Genomic DNA, 13,310 nt, shown 5'->3' with positions numbered 1-13,310 from the left:
GGGCAGGGTACACCCGGGTCAATAGTCTGTTACAGGGCTGTCATATCGAGACACACAACCATTCACACTTAGATTCATACTTATATGGGCAGTCACCACTTAACCTCACCTACATGTCTTTAGATGGGAGGAAGCAGGGGAACCCATAGACAGACCCCAGCTGGCCAGGAGGTCCAAGCAGGGAACCTTCTTGTCAGGACACAAGTGAAATAATAACTTTAGTTGTTTACAATAAAATTGTTTTAGTTTGATTTTTATTTATGTGTGAGTCCCTCATTATGTTTCCATAATAATGACAGCTGTAGCTGAGATCATCGAGTTTTCAGGTCATGTCCAACTCAACTCAAAGATGAACTGTTTAGAATTTAGTGTTCAAAGGTCAAGGTCAGTGAGACCTCATGAAACACATTTTTGGCCATAACTCTAAAATATACACACTAATTATGGCACAATTTTACGCAAATGTTTAATAGGGAAAATGTATGAAGTAATGACTTTCCAAATGGTCAAAGGTCAACTTCACCGTGACATCATAATGTTCTGCAAAAAAACATTCTGGCAATTATCTAACACTTAAACTCAGGAAAAAAGGGACAGTTGTATTTATATTTTGACTGGCTATAGGCAGTCAACCCCAGGGCAGTTACTCTAGTTTGAGCCAGATCATGGAAAAGAGCACAATAGTTGATGCATGAACAAATGCAAAATAACATTTAAACTGTATTTCAATGAGAGAAAAGTGTTCAGCTATTCACAAATAAAATACACAAAACACCCATTACATTACCAAATATTCAATAATGTAATTTATACATGGCAGGGAGGCTGGTAGAGGATGGCGTGTTTCTCTGTTTCTCTGTTTCTCTGGGGGGATGGGGAGTGGGGTTGATGGGCTCCAGTGTCAACATCTCAGTTGCACTTGACTTGATGGTATTTATGAATAAAAAAGGTTAATTGTTTGAAATTAATATAGATTTACTTTTGTGATTGTAAGTGAAGCAAGTAAGATAAGATGTCAAAGAAATAGTTCACATAATTCATATAGGCTAGGCTAGTGTTGAAATTATATAGGCTATACAGTGGTGTAATTTCAAAATAAAAGAAGGGGAAAATATTCAAAATTAGAGACAAACAGTGAAATATTTTGTAAAGAAATACTGTATAGTGTAGAGTCCACTAAACGAACATTTTTATGTAAACATTTTCTGACAAAATGATAAAATATAACCGTTTTCGTTTTACAGTTTTTCTTTATATCCGGTACATACGTCACACTTCCGGTCTTCTTCCTCCGCGTAGCACAACAATGGCGTCTTGTAGTGCGGTAAGTAGTTTCTTTTTTTGATTCGTTTTACTCTGTAATGTTGATGTTATGATCATTATGTTCGGTTAATAACATTTATTTGATGTCTGTGTTGTATTTCTCCCTCGGGGATCGTGTTTATATTCCACTCTCTTATCATGTTCGTTCTCGTGTTGTTGTTGTTAAGCTAACCGACGTTAGCGAGTGCTAGTTAGCAAACTTTAGCTCGTCTGTTATTCAGGCTAACCTGTCCAAGGTTACGTATTTGGCCATTTAAACGTCCCACGGTACATTTTATTTTCCATAAATGATGACAGCTGTCGTCTTTATAGGTGTCTACCACAGTCACTGAGGAGGAAACGAGTGAATCTGCTGCGTCCCAGAAGAGAGAGGAGAGGTTACGAAAATTTCGAGAGCTGCATTTCAAACGGGTGAGTTGTTTGACTTCTCCTTGTAAAAGCACATTTGAGTGGTAAGGACATAATGTTGTGTTCTTAAAGCTGACACGGCCGTGAACCACGCTACAAATAATGATCTCGTGTTAGCTGGAGAAATAATTGTATTGACTCCAGCTGCTTGGCTGTGTATTTTTGATATATCCTAGTGTACACTGCTACTTGTACAACCAATCATCATGTATTATTTCCCCCTGCAGAATGAAGCACGTAAGCTCAATCACCAGGAGGTTGTGGAAGAGGACAAGAGACTGAAGCTCCCCTCCAACTGGGAGGCTAAGAAAGCCCGACTGGAGTGGGAGCTTGCTGAAGATCAAAAGAAAAAGGTATTTTAGTTTGCGTGGTGTTGACCAGACTGCCCTTGTTTTCTTGATGATCAGCAGCTAGCCGGCGTGTAGACTCAGAGTTGTCCTATCATAAGTTCCTCATGTGGTCTTATATTTAGAAGTTTATTGAATCTCAGTCTCTCCAAACAGCATGCCGTTTCAATTTTTTCTAAATGTATTCCTGCTCTGTGTTTATTGAAACAATATTTGGCTAACAGGAATGTGCTGAGAAAGGGGAGGACTATCACAGAGTGAAACTGCTGGAGATCACTGCTGATGATGCAGAGCGGTGGGAGAGGAAGAAAAAGAAGAAGAATCCAGACCAAGGATTTGCAGGTCAGTAGCAGGAACTCTTTGGTGAACACAGACATAGTTGTCTAACTTGTTTATAGTATGACACATGGCGTGGAGTGGGTACAAGTTCCTTATTGAGTACACACGGTCTGGTCTGCTTGGAAATCACAGGTGTATGGTTTTTAAATCAGCGGCACGATGTGTCCGTCTGAGAGTAATATTCCAGTGTGCTGACTGAGTATGTGTATGTTTATTTCTACAGTGTTGGCTGTGGTTCTTCTCTTTAAATCACCTCAGGTGTAGGGGAAATGAAAGGTCTCCTTCCTGGTTTACTAAACATGTGACAACTTCTTTTTTCTCCCAACTAATTTCTAACCTACAACTCAGTGTTTGTGTTAACTGAAACGACAATCTGTCGATGCTGTGGATGAATGATGTTGATGCGTCTCTCCGTCATAATGAGAGAGTAGAGGCTATGGTGCTTAGCCAGAACTTCTTGATTAATTGAAATTATGAAACATGTCACTGCTTTAATTAATAGATAGATACAGAAGGCTTCAGTATGCACATGGTCATAACCATCCATAACCAGCTTGTGCCTTTTTTAGATCACACAACACATACTGTCACCAGCTGTTGTTGCCGTTTGAATCAGTTGAGCTCAAAACACAGAGTAAAGACTGGAGTCTGATTTAGCTTTAAATTTTAGAAGACATCTGTAGACATCATCTATATCTATATTGATGAGAGAAAAATATGTTTCTGCCCATTTCACACCTAATATGATTTGCGGTCATTGTTAAACACACTGCTGTGGTTGTCGCTTAATGGCTATATTGGCTGTGGAATCTCTTTGCAATTATTTATAGTCACATCAAGCGACATTGAGGCAAATGGTGATTAGATAAAAGTGCGTTATTTAAGGCATGGGTAACCCTCATGTCACGCCATGGAACCTCAGTCTATTCATTTAGTAAATAGTGATTTAATAGAATTTACTCTTGTGGAAAAGTGGTGCACCGTGATTCCAGTCTTCTGTTTTGTTTTACTGTTTGGGAGCATGTGATCGAAGTTTTCCACGGCTTTATCACACAGTGAATGACATAGCCTTGAACAGAGCGTTGTATGTTGATATCTATAAAGCTGTGCTTCAAAAGCCGCCTGGTTACCTCTGCTCTCTGGTTACATTTCACTACAGGACAATACAATGTCAGGTCACAGGAAATGTGAACATGTATAAATGTATGTCTGGGAATCGTGTGTGTGTGTATGTACACACTGCATGTTTCATCTTATGAAAAAGAGATCCCAATCTCAATGAGACTACCTGTTTAAATTAAGAATTTTAATAAAAAATCAAAGTCTTAGATAGCAGTGCATAAAGCAATAGCAGACCCATGTAACGACCCCTTGGGATATTAATCTTCTCAAATTGCTCCCAATTTAATCTACTGGGGGAAAAAAATACTGTCTCCTAAATATGGCTGCCATCTGTTGCATCAAAACCTCCTCTGAATTAAACCTCTGGGGAGAAAATTATCACCAGAGGGTCTTCAAGAGAAGGAGGGGGGAGGAGAGTTCCCTCTTCGTCCCTCCTTAACCAGCCGCAGGTTGTGTAGCTCAGCCTCATGCCTGCTTGCTGTTTGTTCCGGTCATTATAACTCAGTCAATTTTTTTCCCCTCTTTCTCTCTCTGTTTTACAAAATGTACTGCAGGTTATGCTGAGGCCCAGTTCCGACAGTACCAGAGGCTCACCAAGCAGATCAGACCAGACTTGGAAAGCTATGAGAGACAGCGGGAGGAAAGGTGAGCTAAGCCTCCATCTCCTCTTCCTCTGCTGTAATTTATGTCTTTTTAATACTTAACCCAGAGGAGAAGTCAACATGGGAAGAAATGTCCTTTGGCATCAAAAGATGTTTGTTCTGTCCCACGAACAGGGCCATAAAATATTTCATGAAGACATTTGTGCTATAATAACCGTAACTGCGAAATTTGCTTGACGTTATCATCTTAGCACTCACCCATCACATGTCCACAAAGCATGTTCTATATGTCGACTAACGTACCCCCTTATTTGCCTTGGGGTGATCGATGAGATATCTACAGTACACTCTCCAGAAATAATTTAAAAATGTGTAAGTGTTCACGGGCGGCACAGATGATTGAGTTCAGTGCCTGCAGGGTTTCCGAGATGCCACGTGTAGATCCGTGAACGATGCACCAACACATTTTTACCCTGAAGCCAGAGCATCTTCTCGTTGGGATGAACATAATCACAATGATGGGATAGAGAAGTCACTTCAAGTACGTTGAAATGGTGATCATCGGCCGTTATGTATTTCTAATTCCATTTGTTGGTTCTCCACAGCGGCGAGGACTTTTACCCCACATCCAACAGCCTGATCCACGGGACACATGTCCCCTCAAAGGAAGGGATTGACCGCATGGTGGAAGATGTTGAGAAACAGTAGGTCGATTTGATCTCAGTCTAAGCATTGAGCCTGAGCCTGACTCACTGGGCAGACCGCTAAGATAAACTTTTACACAGCACTAACTAACTCTTTATTTTCTGCCCTCTGTTGATGTTGCCAGTGAGAAATAACAAGGGGCTCTGTACCAAACTAACAAGCTAATGATGGGAAACTCTGACAAAATAATGAACTGTACAGAAGGCAGACCATTAGTTGTTTGTAAAACCCTCCTCAATAGAATTACATCCTTCCATGACTTTATTTAAGAAAAGCATGGGTGAGCTCAGCACTGTTTAGGCCAAGCTTGCTTATTATGATTGGCCCAAGCAATTCAAACAAACCAAAATGTTTTTTTTTCATGCATCTCTGAATGACAGTGGGTTCAGTCAGACTATTTTGTTTTTCTTCTGTAACTGGCGCACCACAAACGTAGTATGGTGGTAGGTCCAGGAATATGATACTATCTCTGTTGAGATAAATTATGTGTGGAGTTTGAGTTTGTAATGTCTTTGCCAATTTGGAAGACGGGGTTGTTTTGTGTGAAGCAGGGCCTATCTGAGCTGAATAAATCAACCCTAGAGTGGAAATCCTGACACAACCCGCTGATGGCAGGGCAGGTCATTACTCTCTGAACCTCGGAGCATCTTCAACAGGGTATCTCAGGCTCCTGGTCAGACCAGAGCAGATTGTGTTAATAACCTTATATCAAACAAACAGCCCCATGATTACCCAAGTAACCATACTTAGTATGAGGTAAGTGGATGTGGGTGGATGGTTCTAAAACCGTTACGAGAGCCACATGAGAGCGACAACACAAAAAGATAAAGTGGTATCTTCAGTGTCCCTCACATCTGACTGTTACCTCGAACAGTTTTGTTCTTCCACTGGTTCTTTGTTTTTGTCTTTTCCTACAGAAGTCCCTTTCACGTTAGATTACCCTGGTCTTTCCCTGAGCTGTTCTATATTTGAGACAGTCTAAGGCTTGTGTTAGGGATGTGACTGTGGGGCATTAGACAAGGATTCAGTTGCCAGGCTATGACGCACAACAATGCTTTGAAGACACAGTGAATCAAGACTGGGAGCTCACAAATTGACAGTATTTTCCTCTGTGTGTATGTGTGTGTGTGTGTGTTTTGGGTTTTCCATTGCCACTCTCCTTGCCAAATTTAAATGCACACTGCCAAATTATTGCCTGTAGCCAATTACTGTTAATGGATATGCCATGGATAGTGGCTGTACTGGTTTATGAAATCCTCCCTAAGCTGCTTTTATTTGCAATTGTCAGGATCGAGAAGCGGGCCAAGTACAGCCGACGCAGGGCCTACAACGACGACGCAGACATCGACTACATCAACGAGAGGAATGCCAAGTTCAACAAGAAGGCGGAGCGTTTCTACGGCAAATACACAGCAGAGATCAAACAGAACTTGGAGAGAGGCACGGCCGTCTAGTGGATCCAGTCACTTTGACAGTGACATGTTCACTGCATCAGTTTTCCAGTCTCGCAACTTTTTTCTTTCTCTGTGCTTGATACATACCAGGAGTACATGTTCATAAACAGCTAAAGTAGACTGTGTATTATAAGGCAGTTTCTCAGACATCTCATAACATGCTGAGGTCATTTTGAGCTGAATGGTAATCCAATCATCTGTGAGATATACAACGTGTGGTGTTTCTTTGTACAGTATTAGAAGTTAAATCAACACTTTTTTATGAGTGTTCTTATCCTTATTTTTAAATAAACCACTTTCAATTATCCAGTTATCTCGCACACTTGTTGGTTTTTCTGTGGGTTTACTGCGTGTGGTCCCATGACAGAGACGTTTTTTGAGCGTGAGAATGAACTACGGTTAACTACCATCCAAACCCCAGGGCATGTTTAGCTGCTGAAGTTGCCAGCCAAAAGAATGTTTTTAGTGTAGGTGCACAGAGATAAGGAGCAACAATTGAGCAATTGAATTTATTCATAATCGCCCACATCTCAGTTTAACCAACTTGCCCCCAAGCTGTGACATGAGCAGGAAAGCCTTGTGACTGGAGAGGAGATGAAAGACATGAAAACAGGTTCCCATGCAAGTGTCCCATTTCTGAAAGTAGTTACACAGCGCCCTCTTCAGGACAGTGACTGGTCAGAGCAACATTGAATTGAGTCTCCACCTGGTAATTGCTGTTACCCATAGACTAGTCACTTCTCTTGGTGAACTCTAATGAACCTTATTTCATGAAATTCCCCCAAAGGATATTTTGCGAAGATGCAAATGCAATGTGTTGTTTGTGTTGAGCTGATGAAAGGGTTGGAGAGGTTTTCAAATTATACCTTTGATATCCGACTCTGATATCGGTGGAGGAGTGGATTAAATGTTCATGTTTATGACTGATATATTTTTTTCGTCTTATCTGATTCACCTTGGGATATTGGCAGGGGATTTTTTTTTTTAAAGGAACAGCAGTGCATAAATTCAATGTCTTGAACAGTGACACCTCTGATTCTTTCAGGGCCAACTGCCTATTAAAATGTTCCCTGTAAAGTACCAGACATAAGAAAATCACAGAATAAACCACATTTGGTGACATCAGTTCTGTCTTTGAACCAATCTGTAAGAGAACAACAAAACATTCATATTCATGATGAAACTGAGTCATACAGTAACAAGACAAACCTGTCTTGTCTGAGGGTTTCTTTTTTTTTTCTTTTTTCTCCAGTAAAAACAGCAAGGTCATTCCTGGGAATTTCAATGCCAGTTTGGTATATTTAATAAATAGCACTTATGTTTGTATATCATCTGCTCCAATTCTACTAAGACACGTGTTTTGTTTCACGTGCTTGAACTCATATCACAGCAATTAATCAAAATGAACAGCAGGAGACACGCAGTCCGGCAGTAAGACAAATTCAAAACAATATGACTTTACCCTTTTACTACAGCAGATTTTGACATGTACCCTCGTATCAGTGTAAAAGATCTTCAGTGGGATTAAAATTTATCACCTACTGAATAGATACTTATCTTACCCAACAGAAAAGTTTCGTTCTCTATATAATAATTCACTTTCATTTTAACGTTTGCCAAGAACTTGTCAGGCTAAAGAGCTTTAGGGTAAATAGCACGGCAGCCACAACAGCAGATTAAGTTACCCTGAAAGAAACATGTTCAGATTCTGCATTAGCAGACGGCTCTTGGTAATTGTCATTTACCAGTCACTGTCCAGGAATGACAGCCCCACTCACAAAGGAACAAACAGGTCCATTACCCAGACATATCAGTCACATCAGTAGATAAAGCACAAGTGTTGTTAGTGATATTAACAATGGCTCTGTTCTATCCAACAGGCATAAGACAGTGTCTTTGTTAATGGTAAAAAGGCCAATTGTTAAGTAATTGTGAATTACCAGTCATCGGTCCACTGTGGAGCGACTCAGGTGTACTGTACTGAACTTCATATCGATATACTGGTATTGTCCTTATGTATGCTTGGATTAAATTTCTCTTAATTCAGATTTTCATCATTGAACAAGATGGAGAATGAGCCGTTGTTCAAATGTCTGGAAACTCAGGCTTCTGAAGGTCTCATAAGAACAAAACCCCCACTCCTGATCGCCATGTGCTGCACAGATGGAGTAATATAATACTGACATCATGTGGTCTTTATTGAAATTGCAACCAACTTGTATCCAGTTTCCATGTTTACCTATCTGTCTGTTTACTTGGTCAAAGTTCAGTGAATCGCTGTTGGTCTGTCCTTTCACAAACATACACACACTGTGGTTGGACTGATGAGACAAACCTTTAAAAACAACGCAAACATGCAACTGGCCAAACAGGGACAATAAACAATCCTTCGTCTTTTCGATGTGGAAAGTGTGTTCTCTCTCAGCTCCTAAGTGTCAGCCAACCTGTTTGTGCATGTCCTCACACACCACTGTAGCAATTTATTCTCAGGCTATGATTTTTCTTTGGCAGAACACCACAAGTTATTTTGGTTAAGTACCTACAAGTATGAGGCTGCCCTTGATTTGCATATATCTAGTTGCACATATTTGTGTATTCCTGAAGCCTTTGTCAGTCTGCCCTACCTGATTGAATCTCTCTGCACCATTACCTCATACTTAAAATGGGCCAGTATGTTGCTCCCCCTTTTCTTTGATTAACTACTTTAAACGAAAACCTCTCTCAATACTAACCATAGTAACCCGATTACCTGCAATTTGTGTCCGGTTACAAAAAAATTAATAGAAACAAGCCAGTCTTTTTTTAATCAAATAAACATCTTTATTCAATCTATTTACAGCACAATACACAACGAAGGGGAAAAAAATATCCCACCTGAAATGAATTCTTCACGTCTTCCCACTTAATTCTTTAACATCTGAAAGAAAACGCCGACCGTGAAATGAAGATGTGTACGAAATATTTACAGTATGTACAGCGTCCATATGGTCAGCCACACTAGTGTGACTTTGTGAATGTGTGTTTGCGTGCGCTGGATCGCCCTGACTTGACTTGAACCCAGTGGCCGTAGGGCTTCCTACTTTCATAGATGTCCATTCTGGGAGTTACCTTAGCGCTGGACGGAGCCGCCACTGTTGGCTTGGCCACTGAATTCTAAAGAGAAGATTACAAGAGAAAGAAGGCCATTAAAACACATCAATAAACATTTAGTGTAGTGTAAAGCAGTGATTGCTGAGGCTATCAACAATAAGAGTTTAGAGACAACAGGAAGAACGTGAAATGTATTCTACTTACATTAATGCTGAAAGAGATGATTTTCCTTTTCGACATCCTTAGGCTGGACATGTCATCAGGCTCTGTCTCGTTGCTCTGTTTCAAAAAAGACAAGAAAGACAGACCTAGTTAGATGTGAGTGTACAACTAATGGCAGTGAGCTTTTACAGTTTGTGAAGTTCATAATGATGGATTATAGTTTTTGTCACTAATACTGTAATAAAAACATCTATGTATAGATAAGAACTACTTAATAATTAGCTTCAACAAACTGCAGCTCTCATGCAGACTCCACCCCCATCCCCACAGTGCTGTCAAAGACTAGGCTCAACCATTAAATGAATGCGTCAAGGACAGACCTTGAAACAGTAAAAAGGAAAATGCAAACAAAATAATAAAAAAGGATGTCTTCTCTGTCTAGAGTGGCAGAATGATGGAGATGTAGGTTTCCCAGCCCCTCAGCACACGCCTCGTGTACCAACTTATCTTTGGCATATGGAGAGGAGTTCTTCGTCTGTTTTTAGTTCTCTTGACAGGAAAAGTCACTAAACGCAGTCCACACGCCTGCGCTCCATCAGCGAGTGGAGGATTCTGCTAAATCACAACGACCCATTTCAACTGCAAGCATAAATACAATTGTAATGTCAAAATGCTACTGCCTTGCTATATGAGGTGTGGTCAGTGTAATACAATATCTGAATTGCTTGTGAATTATCTATGTGTGTGGTTAGCATTTGAATGGACAATGTGTAATTGTGCCTAAATTCTAAATCTACATATGTGTTGGCGTAATTGCAAACTGGTGTCTATACATGACATTATAAGACTTGGCAGTTAACCTTTCCCGCAAACACATATTGTCGTCACCCAAGTCACATGACAGCCTTTTAATCCCAGGTGCCGATGAGTGAAGGAGACCACTGTCATGTTATCTATGAAGACAGGAATAAATACAGAGAGCATGTGTGTTCCCTCAGGGGTCCAAAGGTTAACACAAGACAGGAAATTCAACACAACACAGACCTCAAGCTTATCAACAGAAATCTGTAGAAATTGTTGCCACTTTACTATAAAAGCGTGTGACAGGTAGGAGAAATGTATTTAACAGAAAAAATAAAATAAAAAACTTCATGCACAGCCAGAGTGCTATGAGTTCATTACCCACTAGGTAAAGGGTTAAGAAATGGTCCGTGCATAGTTATAATGCACAAGTTGTATGAAAAACTATTAGCTGGCCCTAAAGTTCAACACCCCTTACCTTGTGTTTACATCTAGTCCATGATGGGAAAAATACCGCTTCGCCTTTAATTGGGATCTGTGTGACAAAGCCTCATCTTTAGTGTGTGATGTGTTCAGTATGAGCTGACATTCACTTTCAGACACCCACCTGTGACAGAGTCCATTCAGGGTCTTGTCTCACCCTTGTCTCTGGTTCTGGTGACACCCGTTCGGGGTCCTCCGACTGCTCCGACAGGACCGGTTTCACACTCTCGGGAAGTTCCAGCTTCTCCACTCCCAGGATCTTCAAAGCATTGGTATTTGCGGTCTCAAGGAGTTCTCTTTTGTCTGAGGAATAGATTAGTTTGAAAGAAGATTTAATCAATTTCAAAATGCCTTTGTCTATCTTTAAAGTCAGGCCTCTCTGGGCAATTACTGTAAATATGGAGCATTTCACCACTTTTTTTCAATCCACTTACCATCCAAACTCAAATGTCCTGAAGATCTGGATCTTGAGCGGCTCCTGTACCCTCTGGCTGGGGATTTGGAGGACTCATTTCTAAACTGGCTCACAACTCCCCTGTGCCTGCTCAAGCGACTGGAAGACCTGGAGCGGGCCCTGGAGGGTGTGGGACCAGAGGGCCTGTCTGGTGAGGGTGTGCGGCTGTAGGAGCGTGACTGAGCCCTGTAATGGCGAGGCGGGGAGCGACGATGGCGCCCACTGCCATATCTGCGATGGCTGTTGCAGCCGCAGCGGGAGGACGGTCTGTGGCATCGGGGGTGAGAACGGGACCTGGGGTGAGAGGTAGACTTGCCGCTTGATGATGACGATGATGAAGACCTGTAACGCCCCCTCTGGATCCTGCGCCCCCTGTGGCAGCCAGAGCCGGAGGAGCGGCCGCTGCCACAGCTGCTTGGAGAGAGGGAGCGAGGTGAGGCAGGACTGCTCTGGTCAAAGATTACATTGATACCGTCAGACTGACGAGCGTGGGCCATGTCAGTGGGTGAGGCTTCCTCCTTGGCCATCGTGAAGTATGTTGTTCTTCAAAAGCTGAGAAGAGACATGAACCATCTGCATGAGTACTCAACAAAATGAACTACATCACACTGTAACTTACTGCCCGTGTTGTAATGATAAATTGTAGCATTACATAATTCCTGAAAACACCAGCCAGTGTTTGTGTAAGCCTCTTGTTGTTGCGTAACCGTGGTTACCTCAGTACTGCCCCTAGCGAGCAATCTAACGCAGCCCGGCAACAATGGCCGACAGCACATTACTGGAAATTTCCAGTGTGCCGCAAGCTAAGAATAGCTTAGCTAGCTTAAGCTAACGTATGTTATTGTGTTACCTACGTCTTCATATTTCCGTTAACTGAACTTATTGTTGACAATGACTCTGAAATCACCATTACAATTACATGGGGGATACATGTATATTCACAGCAGCTGAGTAAAACACTTTATTTTACCGTAGAAAGTTCTGCTAACGTTAGCTGATGTTGTAACACTTACCAGGTCGACCGTGACTTGAAACCTTTGATTCCGATAACGAGATATGTTGAGAAAGTCGCCGTCAAAAATCACGGATGATACTTAATGAAAAAAGAACGTATCGATATTATTATTAATTACTGGTTTGTAGCCAAATATTTTCGAAATCTCGAGCGTTGTTTCTCCGTCGAAGTTGAGGCTTGTGTCGTCGTCTGTGTAATGACTGCGAGTAGCGAGGCGGGCGGAGCCACGAGCTGTGGGACGAGCCTGTGGAAAATTCCAGTGACGTGTCCCTCACTGTTCAGACTAGCGATAGGACTCTGTGTTTACATCAAAGTGGGCCATACAGTAGGCCTAAACCACCCAAATACTCTGTTGCTACTGGGCGAATTATTTATTCAAGAGATGTATGTAAAATGTAAGCCACATTGCCTTTATAATAATGCATGAACGTTGTTCAACCATAGACTGTAAAAAAAAAAAAAAAAAAAAAAACAGTGTTCAACGTTTGAATTTAGTGCACCTCGTTTAGACTCTGAATTATTCAACTTCTTGACTGCAAGATCTGCACGTAGTAATTCATGTCTTCGGAGTCTGTTGAGTTTCCAGTGGGTTCAGGCGACGATAGATAGATTCAACTTTATTGATCCCGAAGGAAATTCCACAGTGGTCAGCTCTCCCACACGATAAAAAAAAAAAAAACACACACACACACACACACCCTAGAAATCAAAGTTGAGTTTGATAAAACATAAAAATAAAAAATAAAAGTATAATTACATAGTCAACAAGAAAATTAACACAGCATTTATTTTTCAATGTTGGCCCGAGTTTCCGAGCCAAATATCCGACTTGCACATGAGTTGGAGTTTCTAATTTCCGACAGTAGTATGTCTGTCGTTAATGCAGCATTCCCCTGCGGGCTTAGTAAATCATGTGTAGGTTATTAGAAATGCAGACTCACAATGTAATAAAAAGTAAACCTCACTTAAGACACATTATGCATTAACATAATTAAATCAGTCTTC

At 41.2% G+C, this 13,310-nt stretch overlaps 2 protein-coding genes across 4 annotated transcripts; one reads left to right on the top strand and one right to left on the bottom strand.

The window, feature by feature from the left end:
- Positions 1–1,276: 1,276 nt before the first annotated feature.
- syf2 (SYF2 pre-mRNA-splicing factor) lies at positions 1,277–7,425 on the top strand. The gene is made up of 7 exons (XM_083997849.1): positions 1,277–1,324; positions 1,636–1,734; positions 1,959–2,084; positions 2,303–2,420; positions 4,094–4,184; positions 4,747–4,845; positions 6,135–7,425. Exons 1-7 carry the CDS (start codon positions 1,307–1,309, stop codon positions 6,298–6,300), a joined length of 717 nt encoding a protein of 238 aa, XP_083853975.1. The 5' UTR covers positions 1,277–1,306; the 3' UTR covers positions 6,301–7,425.
- Positions 7,426–9,103: 1,678 nt separating this feature from the next.
- rsrp1 (arginine/serine-rich protein 1) lies at positions 9,104–12,531 on the bottom strand. 3 transcript variants are annotated; one of them, XM_083997931.1, is made up of 5 exons: positions 12,304–12,531; positions 11,271–11,842; positions 10,961–11,139; positions 9,595–9,669; positions 9,104–9,453 (listed from the first exon to the last, which is right to left on the bottom strand). In XM_083997931.1, the coding sequence occupies exons 2-5, from the start codon at positions 11,815–11,817 to the stop codon at positions 9,298–9,300; spliced, it is 957 nt and encodes a 318-aa protein (XP_083854057.1). In that variant the 5' UTR covers positions 11,818–11,842; positions 12,304–12,531; the 3' UTR covers positions 9,104–9,297. The 3 variants fall into 3 exon arrangements, with proteins under 3 accessions (XP_083854057.1, XP_083854059.1, XP_083854058.1); XM_083997933.1 differs by lacking the exons at positions 9,104–9,453; positions 9,595–9,669 and adding exons at positions 10,242–10,505; positions 10,832–10,888; XM_083997932.1 differs by lacking the exons at positions 9,104–9,453; positions 9,595–9,669 and adding an exon at positions 10,242–10,888.
- Positions 12,532–13,310: the final 779 nt, after the last annotated feature.

This window comes from Trachurus trachurus, assembly GCF_905171665.1.
Source record: "Trachurus trachurus genome assembly, chromosome: 22".
Lineage (NCBI taxonomy): Eukaryota > Metazoa > Chordata > Actinopteri > Carangiformes > Carangidae > Trachurus > Trachurus trachurus.
This window is presented reverse-complemented; position numbering and strand designations above follow the sequence as displayed.